Here is a 20341-nt window from a genome sequence, read left to right on the forward strand (position 1 = left end):
AGCCTCCAAGGTTTTCGTGCTAGCACAACGTGAGCCGTGGTGTCTCCTCCCATTCCAAGGAGTTATTCAATTTGCCATTTTTCCCACTGGAAAATGCATTTTATGCTGGCTTTCAACCCAAACATCTTACATAGCGGTTAGACACAAATGTTTTAATATGCCATGCCCTGCTTCTGGTCTTCATGCCTTTTCTATAAAATATAGGTCAGAAGACAAAAGGCTGCTTGTGAATTAGAGTTTACTTTATCAGACTGTGTCATATTTTAGTGTAAAACCCTTAAACGCTCTAATTGATTAACAAGTTTCAGATGACGGTTCCCCTCTTTCTCTCCCCTTTTTTCTTAACATGTACAATATGTTCCAAGCTAACCTGGGAGGGTTCCAGAACTGTGTGCTAAATTGTTTTGAGATATGGTGTATATAGACATTAATATAACTACAAGGAGGAAAAAAAAGGATTTTCTTACAAGAAATTTATAGCTCCCGCTGCCAATGAGTCTCAGCAACAGTTCAATTCTGGCTTTGCCTTTGCATCTTTACATCTTTTTGAATATGTATCAGTTTACCAGCCAGTTCTTAGCTTGCCAATTTCCTTCCCTGCCTAAAACTTCATTGCCTCGTTGTTCCAGTTTCTTCAGTGGGACTTGGCTCATACTATGGCCTCTAGTGGATCCTGGCTTTCTGCTGTAGGTAGTCCTTGATTAATAATGGTAATTGGGATTGGAATTTCTATCACTAAGTGATGTGGTCATATCACATGACTGCACCAGTTAGCACCAGTTAGCAAGTGACTATGGGACATTGGTCAGAAATCCAGAGCAGTTGCCAAGCATCCAGGTCATGATCACAGGACCATGAGGGCACTTTGCTAACCTAAACCTCAAGTACCATTTGTTCAGTACTGTTGCAAGTTTGAGCAGTTGCTGAATGATAAATGAAGACTACTTGCAGATATATACAGTGTCTTTTGCCCTGTGATGCTTTTCTGCCCAGGGTTGTGCTTCGTGGTCCAGTTGCCCAAGTGACAGTGGGATTCCAAAGAGATAACCAGAGCAAGATTTTTTGAGCCTTTTTCCTCATATTGAAATTAAATAGAGAAGTAAATAAGTAAAAAAATAAGAAAAGTAGATTCTCCCCAATTTTCCAATCCATGTCTTAGCATAGAATAAAATACATACCTGCAACTAAAGGAATTTAGCAGTAATTAAAGTTGCTTTTCAAGATTAGGGTCCAGTGTGCACCTTAAAAAAAGGGAGAAGATTTGCTTGCAAAACTGAAAGATCTGTTCGCTGTTTATTAGGTACAGTGAACATTATTCACTTATGCTTCAAATACTAACAGAATCCCAGTAAGAGGAGAAGACCACACTCTTCTGGGAGCTTGGCAGGTTTCAGTGTTATCTGGAAAAATGTTTATTTTTTCTTCATTCCTGTTTAAGCACAATCAAGATTATGAGCAAAACCAGAAGGGATACAAAGAGCCAGAAGATTTTTTTTCTTTTAAAATGCTTTCTTTGGGGCTTATGTGCAAGTTTGTGTGTGACATGTGTGTGGGGTGGGGTGGGGTGGGTAGGCACATACTTAACAGAAATAGCAAGGATGGCAAAAACTTAAATTTGACTTTGTTGAACTCAGCTTTGGCTTCTTAGCTCTTGCAGCTTATTTCTGTCCAAAATGGCTGCTCTCCAGGACCATTACCTTTCATCCATGAAAACGAAAGCTTTTCTGCAGCCGCAGCTTGTCTACTTTTTATTAACTAGCTGTATTGCTGTTTGGCAGCATTTAATTATTATGATGAAAGCAGCCTCTGCTTGCTTTATGTATTTCCATTTCTAGCCATGCAGAACTACAATAGCAGGAGACCATCTAGTGTACAATAGAGATGAAGTGTACAATATCTGTAGAGAAATATAGTTACTAAATTATTGCATTTATAATTAAGCTTAGAACTGATGGAGATGCAGCATTAGGCCTGTCTTAAAAACTTATTTGCATATTCCCTTATTCCCTACCCCTTTCTGAGTATTGCAAACCTTTTCTATCAGGCTTTGTGATCTTTTGTTACAGTGTGGGAAGACAGCAATGCCTCCCCGAGAAGGAAATATTCTGGAGAATATTAAAAAGGCAGAATATATTTCCCCTAAGGATCTTAAAGGCAACCCCCACCTCCCAAGTCTCTCTGCCCCAAGCAGGAACCAGATCTGTAGAAATGCACATCTGATAATGCTTTCAGAAAGACCGTAACCAGGGGACTTCCGGTTTTGCATGGTAGCGATTGGTATGGGCTTGTGGATTCTCTGCACCCCTGTGGCTAATTTTGCTCTGCCTGGGGGCCCTAAATGGGTCTAAGTCACCCCAGAGAGGTGACAAAGAAAGGAGGGTGCTCCAGAGATTCTGGAATGGGCATTTGACTTGGGGAAAGCTTTCTAACCCGACAGGAGAAAGGCCGGCCGTATTGCTACTAGCAACTGAAGTCCAGAAGCACTAACCAGCACAACTGTGAACAGCGTGCTTGAAACTAGGTGAGGAATTCAATCTTTTATTTTCTATTCTACATTTAATTTCCTTGAAAAGATCTCCAAGAAGCAAAATATCTCCGAAAGGGAAGAAGTGAAATAAATATAAAACCTAAAATTTAAAACTTAAATCTGGATAAATCTAAAATTGTTTGAATGGTTAAGACTCTCATTTTAAAGATAATTGCTCATTTTGGAAATTGAAAAACACATAGTTGCTGACACCTAGTGGTGAATGAAGACTATGACAGCTATGACTTTAATATAACATTTGGCAAAACCTGGGAAAAGCTAATCTGTGTTTGTGACCTTTAAAGTTTTAACAACAAAGAACAAGTGACAAAAAGAAAAGGCTGTACACAAAGAATTATAAATTTCAGGAAAGAAAAATCTTTTTTGAACTATTTGGATTACAAATATCTATTTAATTGGGACTCTAAAGCTATTTGCAGAGAAAAGAAAGGAAGAGAAAAACTTAACAAAACAAGGAAACATGATTTAATCCTAGTGGAAAACAATTCACAAGAATTGGAAAAAAACCAACTTATCCCTTAAGACTACAAAATAAATCTGAGGACAAGAAAACAGATTAGATAAAATGGACTGTAGAGATGTCAGGAACATCAGAGAGAAAGGAAATGATAAGAGAAGCAGAGAGAAAGAAAAAGAAAAAGATTTTCAACAAACATGGAAAGGCAGAAGCCCTGTACAAAGACACTTCACCTGATTTACTTTTTATATCTGCAGCATCTTTTACGAACATACGGAAAAACTTTTTGGATTCAGCAAAATACATTGATTAAGAAAGATACTGGGCAAAGGAAAAAGGCTAAAGTGGAAACCAAGAAAATAGATGATGGGACTTACCAGAGAGAATACTTAAAAAAAGAAACATTTGTTTGAATATGGTTAAAGAAATAGAAAAGTTTTGGAATATCTATGTCATTCTAAGAGGGATGAATTCCCTAAATAATATAGTATGCTTTTTTCCCTTTTTTGTTCTCTTTCTTGATATGAGTAATATAAAAAAGTTGAAATGACTTAGATAAAGGAAATGTTTTAGATACTTAAATGTGATTGAATTTAAAATTTTTTATAATGGATAAAAATGTTTTGAATAAGAGTTAAAGGACTAGATGACTAGATGTATTAAATGGAATGTTTAAAAATTAAACATATTTTTAATTATGGTTAAAAATACCGGTAAGAAATTTAGGAAATAAATATATATTAGCTTAGGAGAGATATATTTTAAGTATGTTATTTTTTATGTTTCTTTACTTTTGCTCTCCTTTTTTTCCTTTTCATTGTTTTATCTATTCCTTAAGAAATATAAAAGTATGAAATGGTTCATATGGAAAAATAAGAGTTAAATTTTTAAATGTAATTTTTGAGAAAATCTTAACTAGTAAGAATACCTAGAATTTGGTGGGAGAAACAAACTAAAATAAGGACTGTAACAGGATCTATGATAAGGCAACCAGAATGATTGGATAGAAAAGAAATATTATATTGATGTGATTATTATTTTTAGGAATATTGGAAAACATATATTTAATTGTTATCTATCAAACAATAAGAATTGTATTAACTCAATGTTTGCAAAAGAGCATATTTTGGGGGAATAGGAAATCAATTAAAACCATTATATGGATTATAGAAATCAATTGTTAATTATTGTTTTACAAATGTAACCCAGACAACCCACTGTTCACCAATTATTAAGTGATTTATGTTTTAAAAAGATCAATAAAATATATTAGCAAAAAAAAACAGAAAAGAAAGAAAAAGAAAAAGAAAGAAAGACTGGAACCAGGAAGCTTAGAGCTGATGGAATTAGAAAGACAAAGATCTCTAGAATAAACAGCCCCTCACCCAAAAAATCCAACACAGGACATAGCCATCAGCCACAGCCCCAGGGAAGATGGACATGACCTTTAGGATATAATAGGATTAATCTACTGCCATTAGAATACTAAAAGAGCACACTGAACCTCAGGTTAAAGTTCATGCCACAGGAACAACTCCAAACACAAAAGCCCAAGAAGGTATAAAAACCCACCACTCCCAGCAACATGTGGTCAGCTTTCTAGAGCCACATTTCTGTCTGGCTCTGCTCTTCAATAAACTACAATCTTCATTCTAAACAGTCTCCATTTTGTTTATTCCCAGCTTGGACTGGATCCTGATGAAGATTTTTCTGTCAACAGCAGATAAGGATTTAAAATGAAAATTGCTCTTGCTCAGGTAGTCTGTTCATGAAATGATTCAACTGAAATTCAGTATAATTGAGGGAATGAGGCTTGCTGAAAAAGTCAGGACAGTAGGCAGACTGCAAGCAAGCAAGCACAGAAATGAACCTTCCAACCCAGGAAGAAGTAAAATTGAGGAACAGTCTTCTTAAAGGCAATGACCTACTGCTTACCTATTTGACCAGGATATAGACTGAAGAGAATTTCAGCAAGTGCAACTTTGTGGCTACAGTAATAACAAATTCAGTTAAGGAGTATGGAGTTCTTTGTACAAGAAATAGTATTTTCCCAAATGTTGATTCCTTTCTTCACGCTCCATAACAGAAGTTTCATATTCCAGATCAGGCTGTTTATCAACTACCCAAATACTGATTTCTTGCATTGATGTTGTCACCTCATCAGGCAGTGAAATATCTGCAAGCAAGCAAACAAGCTCAGCATGCACCAAGAGCTGTACCATTGATTTCTATATTTCACAGTAGCTGTTTACATTTTTCAGCTGGTCTTTACTACCTTTTCCTTAAACAATCAAAGAAGCCAAAATTTGATTCTGGAATGCATCTATTACTGTCCAATCACACTACTACCATACATGCGAAGTATTTCTATATACATTCTATTGTTATTTTGATATGGGTATAGGAATCAGTTATCCTATATTGGATGCTCTAATGTGTATTGTGAGGATGGGAGAAATGTCGTCAGTTGCCACCTGTTGCATGCTTCATAAATCAGCATGAATAAAAACATGGTCATCTTTTCACATTTAAAATTCCATTTTCCCTTAAACTTACATTTAAAAATAATTAAAATGCATGTATTATAGGAACAAATAAACAGATCAAAACATCTTGGGACAATTTATATACTAAGTTTTATAAGCTTTGAATAGTGTCCATTTCGGTGGAAATAGAAAATAAAATATAGAAGATTTTGAAAATTATTGATTTAAAGTTATTGGTAAAGGGAATCCATCACAAGTAATTTCTGAGTTATGACACAGGCATTCTTGTAGTGAGAAGCTGACTGTCACATATGTGTAGCACCTGGTTTCCAATATATGAATATTAATTAAAATGTGCCATTGTTTTGTATTGTTTTTGTGTTATTATTGCTTGCTTTTAAATATTTTTAATAATTTCTAAAAAAAATTGCCCAGAGTTGCTGGGAATCAGGCAGCATATAATTTACTAAATTATTTCTATGGTTGACTGTGTAGTCAGCAAAATGTTTAGACAGGGTTTAGCATTTTTATCCACCTCTCGAGTAATCTCCAAGGATCTAGGATAGGCAGATGTTGTTTGATGAGGCAGATGTTGCTGTGTGGTTGTGTTGAAGGTATCATCACAGGATGTAAGTTGTTCCAAGTAAAGCTGCTTTTTGCAATTGATTGATGTTGATTTTATCAATGCTGATGTTGATTAAGTAATACTCCAGATGTCTGGAATTGCAACCAAGTTGCTTATTACTATTGGTAAATATTGCTTTCTTTTGCCACAGTTGTTCTACTTCTATTTGTATTTATTTATATTTTTCTCTGGTTCTTCCCCCCACTACTGTCTCCAAATGCTGTCACATCCACTATCCAGACTTTTTTGTGTTTCTTATTGACTGTTGTTAAGTCTGGGGTGTTACATGGCAGGTGCTTCTCTATTTGAATTTTAAAGCTCTAGAGCATTTTAGCTTCTTCATTTTCTATTTCTTTGTCTATTTTATGCCCCTGCCAGTTTTTGATGGTAGGTAAATGGTATTTTTGCAGATGTTCCAATGCACCATTTTTGCTATTGTTATGGTTGGTTATAAGATGTTTCGACTGGCATTTTTGTCTACCTACGAGTCCTTCCTAATGACCTGGGGTAGGCAGATGCAGTGGTGGGATTCAGCTAGTTCATACCACTGCGGCAGAACCAGTAGCTAATTTTTTGTTGCCCAGGCCCAGAATAGATTTCCGGATGTGGCATCTACACAGAGAACCAGCTGTTCACATATTTGAATCCCATCACTGGGCAAATGTTAAGGGTATCATTGCAAGATATAATCTGTTCCAAGTAAAGCTGCCTTCTGTAATTGCCTGATGGTGTTCATTATTAGATCTGAAAGACCAGGTTAAGGACCAGGTAAAGGACAGCCAGAAAATATTTGGTCATTAGGAGTCATCAATGACTTGACAAATCTTCAGTCAGTCAATTAATTACATTACACTAAGAATAGCGCTTACAAACTGCAAACCATTAGAATATCACAGAAAAATGCATACATTAATTCTTCACCAGAAAGTTATATAGAACATTTTACAAACTGATACCAAAATGGGTTGGGGGAAAAAAATAAGACTGGAATTGAGCAACTGAAATTGATTTCTACCATGGGAAGTTGCTGAAACTGTATTAGTTGTTGCTAAGCTCAGATCTTTCCCTGAGCTGTGAAAAATATAGAAAGTATTAGATGAGCTTGCTCAATTTCATTTCTTCTGATAGATTTGTGATATCTAATGTTGCTGAACTATCTGCTCAATTATAATAGTTTGTAAGGTCTGGTGATATCTGGATGATCATAGACTCACTGCTTCTGGCTTTGCCTGAGATGTCTGAATTTGAGAAGTCAGAAATGATATACAAAAGATGTTGCTGTTGACTCAGATTTGAGATTAAATTATTTGATGACAGGATAGAGGTTTTCCTTGCTTTAATATGAGTTTTATTATTGACTTTGTAAGCAGTACTTTTAATAACCAAAGAACCACCAAAAAATTGAGCAAGAGGCATGTTCCTTAATTTTTGCACTGATGAACACGGCAGTTTTTTAAAAATAATATTTTTATTAATTTTCTAATTTTACGCTTAGGTATTTAAAAAGCAGTGTGGTGGCTGAGTTAATCAATAGTTCAGTAACATACAAAAATCTTTAGCACAAATCTCAAACTACAACCTCAAATATTTCCTCTCTTTTTCCCTTAATATCTACTATCTCATATTTAAGCTAATACAGTTCTTATTATATCAACTAAATAAAACATCATTATTACATTTATCAATAAATTTTTAGCTCATACATATCTTAATTACTATTACATTCAATCTTTACATTCAATCAAAGTTCTGTTATTGGTTTTTCCCAAATTTTAGTTTCACATTAATATTCAAATGTAATTTGAAGTTGAAACTCAAATACTTTGGTCACCTAATGAGAAGGAAGGACTCACTGGAGAAGAGCCTAATGTTGGGAAAGGTTGAGGGAAGAGAAGAAGGGGACGACAGAGAATGAGGTGGCTGGATGGAGTCACTGAAGCAGTAGGCATGAGCTTAAATGGACTCCAGAAGATGGTAGAGGACAGGAAGGCCTGAAGGAACATTGTCCATGGGGTCGCGATGGGTCAGACATGACTTTGCAACTAACAACAACAATCAATAAATCAAACATATTCATAATATTTTTTCTCTTTTTGGGTCTAATTTTTACTTATTAAACAAATAGCATCCTTATTTTCAACTAATTTCCAAATGTTTTAAATTCAATGACCAAAATTTCCCTTATCTCAACTCCTCCCTTTGACTCTAATTAGTAATATGAAATCATCTCTGATAAATCAAAACTCCAATTTTCTTCAGCCTTATTCTGGCTTTCTTTCTTTGCCAACTGGCCTTCCATGTCAACGCTTTTAAATCATCAAATAGATCTCCCTCTATTATTATATATATTGTTTGGAATAAGAGAGACCATTTAGTTGCCATTTTTTTGCAAGGGCTAACCCATTTGTATTCCTTAAATTGTCTCCCTATTATTCCAAATCCCCATAATTGTCCTGGTATGTTTATCTTCCATTCAGTCTGTTCTTCTTCTTGCTCCTCAAATTTCTTCTGATTTATATAGAAAGTCTTTTCCATTTTCAGTGTTGTCAGTCCCTTTTCTGGATAATCCATTGACTGTATTTGTTGGTCAGTTGAGTCCTCTGTCTTAGTATTTGATTGTTCCACTTCTTCTGTTACCTTCTGCGTTGTTAGTTCTTTAGTTGTAGTCAGAATTTGAGTTTGTATATCTTAGCTGACATCTTGTTCTTTTCTGTAACATCTTATTTTGTCACAAGCTGAAAGGATGGTTTCATGTATTGCTTTCAACATGAACGAATATTTTCCTGGTCTTCATCCATCTTCTCTTAATGATATGTTAAATTGAGGACTTTGAAATCAGACGCTGAAAATAATTTTATAGCAGGGTATGGGACCTCTATTTCACATATTTGTAGGTAGTCTTCATAGTAAAAGTTGTTTTTCAAGTAATATTTTATAATCCAAGGTATTTCATCATCTCAAATAATGACCAATATTCCTCAGATAAAAAAAGTAGGAAGGCAATTCCCCACATACAGCTCTAAAAATCAATAAAGGTTTACATTCAAAGTTTAAGGAGGCCAGGCATGCCACCCAGAAGTTCTCTTTACAGCTGAACCTCTCACAAGTGGTGTTTATCAAAGTTATAAAAGTCTTTTCTGTAGTCTGGGTGTCTAACCAAGTCTCCTTTAGGCAATAACAAGTTGTAATACCAAGCTTGGCCACAAGATGTCACTGATGCCGCTTAAGGTTTTTTAAGTCCAAATTTTTTATAGTCCTTTTTCCAATTGTATTTCTTTTTTATAGATAAAAACAAAAGTCTTCAGTGAAAATAAGAAAATTTTTGGTTCCCAAATTTCAGAAACATATAAATCCAATTAGATTAAAGTTATTCTTTTAGTGCTTTAACTCCCCTGGGTAGTCAGTCACTGCTATTCTTAGAGGGTGGGATAGAAATTCCCTTCCCTCTCTCCTCACAGGGGGAAAGATACTTTGGGCAGGTTTTACAGGAAGAAAAATACTTAGGATCTTATAGAGAAGATCAGATCTCACCCAGTTTCATCTGCATTGCTTTAGAAGTGCCTGGTGGTAAGTTTGACTTCGGCTGTCTGCAGCCTACTGACGAGCCATATTGCTATGGCCGGTCTTTCCTCTGCCAGTTTGGAGGGCTGCCCCGGGTCAAGTGGAAGGGCTGCCGCCCTCCTGTGATCAAGTGTGGTCCCCTCCTTGGTTGTCACCCCAACAGGCGACTTTTGACCATTTCCAGGGTCCCCCAGCGAAACCAAATGTGGAAGATGGAGCTTACCTTCCAGCATCCGCGGAGGCCATGATGGCAAACCGGAAGTCTAGTTTTTGCATGACTGTTAGATGTGTACTCAATTTATTTCAGCAAGATTTAATTACAGCTGGGTAGGCATATCTGATGCTTTCCAAAGATGTCAGGATTACCACATATCCTTAATTATTGCTTACATATTGATAAATTCTTATCAGGTAATCTTTAACAATTTAGCTATTATGGCCTCTCTTCCTTGTCTAATATAAACAAGCCAGTGTCTCCCACATAAACCAATTTTTAACCATACAGTTAGAGCTTTAATTCATAACTGGGCTTATTTTTTCTAATTAGTGCCAATACTGGGATAATCAGTTGAATTATACCACATAGTCACTTAATCTCCCCTGGGATTTCTGGCAAGCATCAATAGTTTAAATTGCAGGGCTGGCAAAGTTGGAGGCTGAGCTACAATACACAGAAAAACTAAATGCACCTTCTGTCTGTAAAATAAAAACTTCACTGTTTGGTACGAGTGAGTGGAAGAAATGTAACCTTCCAGCTTATTGAAACTGTTAGATGCTATTAGGTGTACTGTAAATTATTGGTGCTGAAATCATTTGCACAGACAATCAGGCTAAGAATTAAAGATACTTGGTTACAATTAGACCTTTGTTTTGTGTTTCTTTTAAAAAAGCCTGTTAAAAAACACTATATAAATAAGAGGGGCAGGTTCATTGAGTGTAAATAAATTTCTGTTCTTGGTGAAAGTCCCTACTGAAGTAATGTGGAAGAAGGTTTATTACTGAAATAAAGAAGTGAGTATTTCAAGAATGGGCTTTTCCACTGAGTCTATTGGTAGGGTATAATGTCACAATTTCTTTAGAAACCCAGTGATTATTCCTAAATATTTCATTTTGTCGTATTCATGTTAAAAGCTGAACCTTAGTGTCAGTGTACCGGTTAGCTTCACTAAGGGTTCCACTGATGTTTTTGTGGACAAAGTATTAGATGTAGAACAACAAAATGGTGAGTTTAAAACTATGATAAAGTAAGAAATATGTTGAATGACTGTGTTTTGTCATTTTTGAGCTATCTCATTGGATCCTGTGGGGTTATTAGGACAGTCAGGGTGGACAAACTCTTCAGTACTGGATTTGTGAACTTTAATAAAACAATAGAATGACATTACATAGCTTAGTTAAAAATGCAGAGGCAGAAAACTCATGTTTTTACCTTGTGCTCTTTTGAAAAATGTGATAGCATATTTAGACACATGACCTTTAGCACTGCTGTAGAAAATAATTTAAGTTTGCCCCAAAGCATCTGAAATTGTTTATAGTACATTTGTTTGTAGTACATGGGTACATATTCAAATTAAATTGCTAAGAAAATTGTCACAAAGTAAATGCTGAATTTTATTTAAAAGTATAGAAAACATCTAATTATATTTCAGCAAAACCAAATAGCACATCTAGAAATAAATATATTTTATTAATTTCAAGTATGGTTTGTTATAGTGTCCTCCCATCTTTTTTTTTTAATAATGTTTTTTGCAAGACATTACATGTAATCTGGGTGTTTAACGTTGATTTGTCTTATAAACTTTGACATTATCTTTGTAAATTGCATTTTTCCTGTGCAGTTGTATTAGGGTTACAATCTGTATTCACTTTCCTGGAAGTAAATTTCCTTGAGTAATTGAGGTGTGCAAAGACTTGCCCTGTAAAAATTTAAGTCTGTACAGGTAAAGACTGTTCATATCTTTATCTAATGTCTTGAATTGAATGTCTTCATTTCAAAACTTCACTTAACCATGAAGGTAGTTGAAAATCTTGGGAATATTTTATTCAGTTACCATGTCTTGATAATTTGAACACATATATAAGTAAAATAAAAATATGTTTAACCATAACCATAATATACCTGACAGAAAGTAGTGAACCTTTAAGAGCTTTGTGTAGCTTCATCAAAACAAATGCTATACATTTTATTTTAAATATTTGTGTTCCGGTTTTCTGTCACAATGCATTCAGTTTTGGTTTTTTTGAGGGAGGTAGGGAGGGAGGGAGGGAGAGAGAGAGAGAGAAAAAAAACAGGAAAGATGTTTATTATAAACTAAATTAAATGTCTACTGGTTTTGGTTTTTTGCCCAGTGTAGAACTTGATAATTTAACGGGTTTGTACTAATGTGACAGTTATTTGTTGATTGATTCATTCATTCATTCAATTTCTATAGTCACCCATCTCAATCAGTAACTAAAGTTACAACTACTATGTATTTGTAACCTTGTTGCAAAAGTAAATTTTTTTTGTGAAACTCTTCTTGAAAATCCCTCAAAACGTTTTTGTAAGAATAGAACATTTTTATTCATAATATGTCCGCAGAATATACTAAAATTGCCATTTGATTCAAACATTCATAATCTATGCTTTGTTCCTTTTTTAAAAAAAATCATTTAAGAAAAATGATTGGCTATTGAATCTTTTCATTTAATCCTCAGTAAGAGTTGGCAGTATTATGCATACTTGAGTCAGCAAGCATTCTTCTTTGATCCCACTTATGTCCTGGGCAAGGTTGCTTTGAATGGGGCATATTTCTAAGTATACATGGAGACTGTTAGACTGCAATTGTTACTGTATTGGTTCTAATGGTGAGGCTGATGTAGTATTTGTTATGTATTTCAAACATATAACATTTCTGTTTTGCATTTCCAAATGTACAGTAATGAAGACTGTCAAATCTTTTGACAAAACAGATGGAACAGAATAACATGGCTATTGTTGCTGCTATTCATATTTTCAAACTTCTTACAGGACACGTTTTTTTTTTAAATGGCTGGCTGATGGTAGAGCTTGGATCTTACAATAATTTACCTCTTCCCCCAACTCATGTTGATGCTTACAAAGAAACATGGGAAAAAAAACAAAGTCATGTCAAATCTTCCTTATCCTTGCCAGAGAATCTGCAGGCTTATGAAGAATGCCTTCCTGCTTGAGGTCAGGCTATGGTAACTTGTAATCTTGATATAAACTGACAGATCAGGCTGTCTTTTGGACCTTGTTGATTGACTGGGAACCATCTACAGTTCTGGTTTAGGTGGTTCCTTTAATTCATAACGGCATGCAGTCCTCCTTTGTGCTACATTAAAATCCATTTAGGGCTTAAAAGTAAGGCTATCATTCCCATCTTTTATTGGAGCGTCAACATTCATCAACATTGATGCTGAATTTAGAACAAATGTGTGAAATTTGTGCATGAAATGCCATATGAAGTACTACAAACAAAATAGGGACAAAAAGAAAGCAAATGAAAAGAGTTACAAAACAACTATGGTTGTAGAATTAATCTCTCTCTGTCCCTTTCCCCCACCACAGCCAGAATTATACTTCTGCAATGTCGCGTGGTTGTACGGAGAGGCGGACACTTGAGCTGGGTAGTATTTCTTTATTGAGTCAGAAATGAAGCTGGGGCAAAGGGGTTACTTGGCATCTCTTATACCTGCCCAGGTGAATTGCGACCAATAGATTTAAACCTGGGCTTCCCGCCAGTGCAGGTGGCCAATGGATTTAAACCGTGGCTTCCCGCCAGAGCTGACCATGCCCTGGAGCTGTCAACGACTCGCTCTATTCAGGCTTTCCCGCCAAAAGCAGTTATAGCCTGGAGCTGTCCAGCCCCCTGCTGTGCTGACATTTCCGTGTATGCTTTTAAGGGCATACACTACAACTTCCATGATGCCCTTGTTTTAAAATGTCTTTTCAGATGTTCTAAAAACACCTATCCATTCATTATGAACTGAATAATATATTATTTTCACCAAATGCTACAGACTATGTTATTCTGGGATTTTGGGGGAGAAAGGATGACAGAGTGGCACTAAGAAAATAGTGTCCAGGGTTTAATAATTAAAGTTCCAATGGCTGCAACTTTGATTTGCTTAGGTTTACAGGTTGATCATCAGATATATTCATCCTTCTGCCTCTTTCCAGCTCTGCCTTGCTGTTGCTAGTTTTTTTTTCTTTTTTTACCTCTTATTGCTTCTATAGTTTTGGGTTCCTTATCAAATACTTTTTTCATTCTGAAGCCATTGGACCAAGGATTCCAGAACTGAAATAAAAATTTTGGCTTCTTTGATTCCACTTGCTGATACGTTTGTCTTTTGTTTTCTTTTCCTAGTTTCATGGGTATACTGTTCATTCTTCCAATGCATCTGTTTATCTATGCATTAAATTAGGTAATTCACTGTATTGTTCTGAAGTTGATGTATTTTCTAATAAGCTTCTATTTAGAAGAATGATTTGAAAGATGATATAGACACCTTACTGTATTTGGGCCTGATCAGATAGTTTTAACACACATGTATTTATGTCATCATCCTGCTGCCAAATGATTTTAGACGGAGGGGGGAAAAGAACAAAGGTTAAATGAATCAAATGTGAAAAATTAGCTTAGATCTGCTTCAGGAGGCAGAGTCTCAAGGTTTAGATACAACACTTATCTCAATAGTTCAAAGCTTTGCATCTGATTCTCCTTATCTGGACTTAGAAGCTATGCAGAGCTAAGCCTAGTTAATATTTGGGTGGAAATATGAAAGAAAAAAAATAACCCATTCTAGAAGAAGACAGTGGCAAACTACTTACATTCTCTGGCCAAGAATATTATCCAATTGTACCTATACAAATCAGGAGCTGAGCTTCACATAAAAGTATCTTTATATTCTATAATTTTCCTCACTTAAATTCTAACACCAGAATTGAGGGAGGCTAGAAGAGAGAGATCTCTTCTTAAGTTTGTACTTCTTTTGTTCTAAATATTGGAACTCATTTCCTGTTCTACAGATTACAACCTAGGTTCAAAAAGAAAGGCCTTGATGCCATTGAATCTAATTCAACCATATATTATTTTTTAGATTAAAAAAATGGCAAACTCAAGCTGTGCATGCTGGAAAACATCCTCAGAATATTTAGAATCTTATAAATTAATTCTGTAATAATAATGTGAACAGCTATTATAGGTTTATTAAAAACTAGACTTCAAGAAATGAGCTGAAAAGCACAAGTAGAGGTGACATTCACAGAGATAAAAAGAAAATTGTTATTTCATTCTGATCTAATTAGTAAGTAAAAATCATATGTACTTTTTCTAAAAAAAAATAGCAATAAGCCTTTCTCAACCGATGTGAAATATTTAATGAGCTTTAGGGACTACCTAAAGTTGTGAGCTTTCAGGAATTACTAAAGAGAAAGCCACGATTCCACCAACACTGGCAGGGCACATAGCTATATATATAAACAAGAAGCAAACTCCACATTCCTTAGCACTGATGATGTTACCAAATTGAATAATAAATAAAAGGGACTGCAAGAAAGCAACCAAGCTCAAAGACCACCATACTTCCTAACTTGTCTATCTTCTTTTATTTGAAGAATTCTTTATTTCAGGGGTTTTTATGTTCATAAACACACACATACACACATGTACATACTGATTAGGAGAGACTCAGGGTCTACCTTTGTAATTCATTGCATCTGTTTCCTTTTCCCCCCTTAAGGTCTTATTTCATATTTGCAGTACTTTATACACCTTCATTCTAAGTGTCAGTGTTGATTAACGTTGGTATCCCATCAATGATAAAGAAGGGAGTCTCGCTTTTGAGCCCTCAGTGGGTTGTAATATAGCACAAAGGAAGACCACATGCCATTATGAATTAAAAGAGCTGCGTAAGCCAAGACTGTAGATCGTTCCCAGTCAATGAACAAGATCCAAAAGACAGCCTGACCTGTCAGTTTGCATCAGGTTTACAAGTTGTATCCTGATTCCAGGCAGGCAGGCAGGCATCCATCATAAGCCTGCAGTTTCTCTGAAAGGAGAAGGAAGATTTGATGCGACTTATTTTTCCCATCTTTATTTGTAAGCACAAAAACTGACTGGCTAAACTTCAGGTCACTTTCAGCCCTACCCTGGGAGGCACTGCTAAGATTCCACATTGGACCAACATGGCACACTGTTGTCCATAACCTTAACTGCAGTAATAACACACACACACACACATGTATATGTTTATGTATTTATATACACAATAAATACAGACAAAACTGTTCTTTAACCTTTGAATTATCAACATCAAAAGGCTGTATTTTTTTAAAAAAATGCTAATATGCAATTGTCTTATGGTGCACCGTTCTTGTGGAACAGACATCTATCCATCCTCTTTTAACATTGGCTACTATTGAATTTGGACCCTTAGGATATGGAAGCAATTCATTATATGAGGGTTTTGTTTTTTCCCCCATTTTCTAGAGATCAGGTATCATCAGTGGCTAAAGGATGTGCACTTCCCTGAGCCCAAAGGCCCGAGGCCCTGGCCTCTCCGATATGCATCAGTACAGCCAGTGGCTGGCCAGCAGACACGAGGCTAATTTGTTGCCAATGAAGGAAGATTTGGCGCTATGGCTGACAAACCTGCTGGGTAAGGTTATTTCTACATACTGTAATTATTGTCAAGCATTTTCTAAATTTGATCTTAAACCCTGACATGCAAGTGGAAAAACCTGCTCTGAATAAATAATTAAAGTTCTACCATCTTATCTTGTTTGTCATCTAGTTCTATAGGTTGCTGAGAATTCTAATTTCACCTGCTTTCTTATTTGGAAGGCCACATTGTTCCATGTTAATTTAGTATACGTGTGTGTAATATATATATGTATGTATGTATATATGTATATGTGTGTGTGTGTGTGTGTGTGTGTGTTGGGTGGGGAGGGGAGGAGAAATCTGCTTTACTGTTTCCTTTCCTGGAGATTTGCTGAAGATTTCTTTCATGTAAGGTCCACCTTACAGGAACAAGGTTAATTTCATAGGCATCCTTATGATAGGAGACACAAGTGACAAAACATGCAATGCAGTAACATAGTGCAAACTGCACCTTAAATGTACTTCACCCAACTCACATGATGTAAGTATGAAAGGGTGGAGTCCGTGTTGTGACATCACAATACATACTTTTACAGCATCATGGGTAACGATGAATATCACTTTTGTGATATCTTTCCTTTGAATTAAATTGAAGTATGAGAACCCTGGGAATTAGAGATATAATTGGACAGTATTATGCAAGGAAATTTACAGTACACCTACCCTTGGTTGTATACCTAAATAAAGTGCATGAGACATTTTTATATAAATTTGAAGAGCAAATTTTCTTTCACCATATGGAATGGAATGAAAGCTGATGGAAAAATAACACAGGAGAACTTTTCTATATTTGCATTTCAGTATCTGCCTTGGATATTTTCCTGTCATGTCTCATGCAAACCAGATTTTAATCTCCTTCACATACGTCCTCTATTACGAGACGTAATATAGCAAATATCATACAGTGAAATATTCTTCAAGTTGCAGCATATTTCCCTTTCTATTTAGTGGTGCTTTTGAATAGGTGTAAAGGGCTAACATATGATTTTTTAAAAAAAAGAACAGTTTTGGAAACAGTTTTCAAAAACAAGGCTTTTTTGTAGGGATCGAGGAATATATTATCCTATGATTAGTTGATTTTCTGGGCTGATGAGTTTGGCAAATTTAGTTTCTTCTGAGAATAATTCATTATGTACTACTTGAATAATAATTTTAAAAGCGTATGTATGTGTGTTGTCATTATTTTATATATGATTATTACAAGGAACTGTGTATATATAAAATTAATTAAAATAACACGATTTATGTAGAGGAGAAACTTAGTAATTGCAAAGCAAGACTGAAAGAAATTATTCAGAAAAAAAAATTAAGGGAAGTTTTAAAAAAATGAGGGCAGAGGGAGAATAAAAAGAGGAAATGAAAAAGCCAAACAACTACAGATAAATTGGGCACTAATTAATAGGGATTATACCCCAGACTTGTTGAGAATGTTAAAGAAGAATAAGGATAAAAATATGTAGACTGGGAAAGGTTCATGAAAGGGCAAATTGGATTTGAACAAATTTTCTCCAAGCAAACTTGTTTGAACAAATTTTATTAGAATATTGAGACATAAAAAAGCATACTTCCAAGCAGATGTAGTAAATTTCCCACCTTTTTATGTCAATATCAGAAAATATATCTCCCTTTCCCCTAGTTTTGTCTCTATATGAAGAAAAACTCCAACCAAAAAACCAGGCAACACAATTAAATTCCACTGAATTTAATTTAATTCAAGAATACCCATTTAAATTCAGTGCGTTGAATTGATTCAGAGATTGTTTTGAAGATTCAGTTTAAAGAGAAATCCTTTGAATCAATCACCCATTCAAAACTTTGGTAGAGTTGTTATAAAAATGAAGCTAATCATTTAAACAGTTGAACATATTGGATACAGAATAAGGTACTGTTGTTGCACTTACCAATAACGTGTCATGTTGGTGTTGACTCTTACCAATCACTTAGATGGATCTTGGAGATAAAAATGTATTTATATTTGAAATGGTAGAGAAAGCAATGAGTCTCCACACTGGTTTTTGCAAAACTAAACCCTTAAAATGCTCAACATTCTAGTTATATTTTTTTTTATTTAAAAAGTTTTACAATACATTTTGACTTTAATCCCCCCCTCCCCCACCCCTCTCCCTCTCCCCCCCTCCCTCCTCCCCCCCCCACTTCCCAGAGCTAAATACAGGGCATAAAATCAAAAAACAAACATAAACACCCCTATGTTATCAACAATAAGCTATAAATTCTATCTCTCTCTAGCTCATATAAAATGAGTACAAACAATATTAATATTACAGATAAAGTAGAAAAGAAAAAGAGGAAAACAGAAAAAGATCTTTACTCAAAATAAATTTTCTTAATCCCAGTCCTTATTCATATTAATTTCAAAAGAAAAAAAAAACTTTCACCTGCTATTTGCATTCTCCCACCTTTCTCTAATCTCCAAACAAATTCTCAGTTACGCACCAAAAGCGCTTATCTCTGTTAATCATAATAATCTCCAACCAAACTAAACTATAATCAAAAATAGTTCTTGCATGTATCACGCCAAATGTCTCACAGTTCCAAATCATCCTTAAGTTCAAATAAAAGTTCAGATAAAAAGAGTATATATAAAAAAAAAATTTAGGCAATCTCTAAGACAACTTGTTGTTAATTAGGAGCTTACTTACCCACTCTTAGTTCAACACATACTTTAAGTCCATAACCCTAATATACTTTTCTAGCAAGCAAATAACATCAATCTTAAATTGTGTAAAATATTAAAAAAAAGAAAAAAAAACTTTCTTTCTCCTCTATAATAATTTTACTCCATTGACATTCTAATCTAAAAATTTAATCAGCAATCTTAACGCCCCAAAACTTTTGGAGCACCTCTGTCATGACCCCCAAAACTTCTTTAGACCGCTCTCCTCCTACATCTTCACTGTAAGCACACTTTGAAGATCCCATAACTTTCTGCTGGTCTTGCTCTCGCTCTCATCTCGCTCTTCTTAGGGCGGCACGCGTCATCTTCTGGCCTCCTGCAGCAACCGATGAAACTGTAGCTTGATCCCCTCCAACACCATTGTCCTCTGTCTGTCTATCTGCAACATCTTGAAACTTTCCCACACCGTATCCTTTTGCAGCTTCCAAAAATGATAGGGGGGTTGCCTTTAACACATTACTATAAAAATCACGTGCCTGAGCCACAGTAACCAAACGATGTCTTTTACCTTCGTGCATCGCCACCAACCCATCTGGAATCTCCCATCTGAACTTAATATCACGTTTCTTAAGTTCCTTTACTAGAAATGCAAAATCTTTCCTTCTCCTTAGGATCTTCGGAGGGATCTCTTTTAAAACCAAAACTTCTTGCTCAGCCACTACCAAATTAGTATCATAAGCAGCTTGAATGACTTCATCTCTAATTACTCTCTTTGTGAAATAGACCACCACATCTCTGGGTAACTTCCTCTGTCTTGCAATCCATGAATTTACACGAAAAACTTTGTCCATATTTCCCTCAATTTCAGATGCTGACTGGCCCAGTACCCCTTCCAGAGCCTCAGAAATCAGCTGCTTTAAATCTTCTTTACCATTCTCCTTTAAACCCCTAATTCTAATAGCATACTGCATCTGATTATACTGAACAAGGCTCAATTCTTCGTCCATTTTATCCCTTATATTTTCATTTTCTAATACCTTTGCTTCTAATATAGAGTTCTTTTGACTGAGATCCTCCACTTTTATATCCAGCTGTAGCACACATTCAGCTACGGATTCAACCGTAGACAAGATGTCCGCCCTCATTGCTCTCAGCTTCTCTTCCATCTTCTTCTCCAATTTCTCCATTTTCTCCTCCAATTTCTCCTCCAATTTCTCCTCCAGCTTTTTCAACTTTTCATCCATCATATCAGACATCAGTTGTGCATGCTTTCCAAGAGCGTCTTGTAAATCCTTAAGCGTCAATACCGGGGGAGATGCAGGAGGAAGCAAAGCTTGCAGTGAGGTCTCTTGCACCAGGGA

At 35.5% G+C, this 20341-nt stretch overlaps 2 protein-coding genes across 2 annotated transcripts in view; one reads left to right on the plus strand and one right to left on the minus strand.

Annotated features, from left to right (window-relative positions):
- The window catches only part of LOC308668492 (uncharacterized protein), a gene marked incomplete at its 3' end in the record, with an annotated part of 620085 nt that overhangs the window by 418049 nt on the left and 181695 nt on the right, over positions 1-20341 (minus strand). The gene's annotated exons all lie outside the window — the stretch shown is intronic.
- GAS2 (growth arrest specific 2) overlaps positions 16199-20341 on the plus strand; it is a gene marked incomplete at both ends in the record, with an annotated part of 117512 nt that continues 113369 nt past the window's right edge. Inside the window, one exon of the mRNA XM_081314877.1 lies at positions 16199-16340. Within this exon, the coding sequence (XP_081171003.1) occupies positions 16199-16340 (142 nt within the window). The remainder of the gene's footprint in view (positions 16341-20341) is intronic.

The sequence above is a fragment of the Vipera berus genome, assembly GCF_964194415.1.
Source record: "Vipera berus genome assembly, chromosome: 1".
In the NCBI taxonomy this organism is placed as follows: Eukaryota; Metazoa; Chordata; class Lepidosauria; order Squamata; family Viperidae; genus Vipera; species Vipera berus.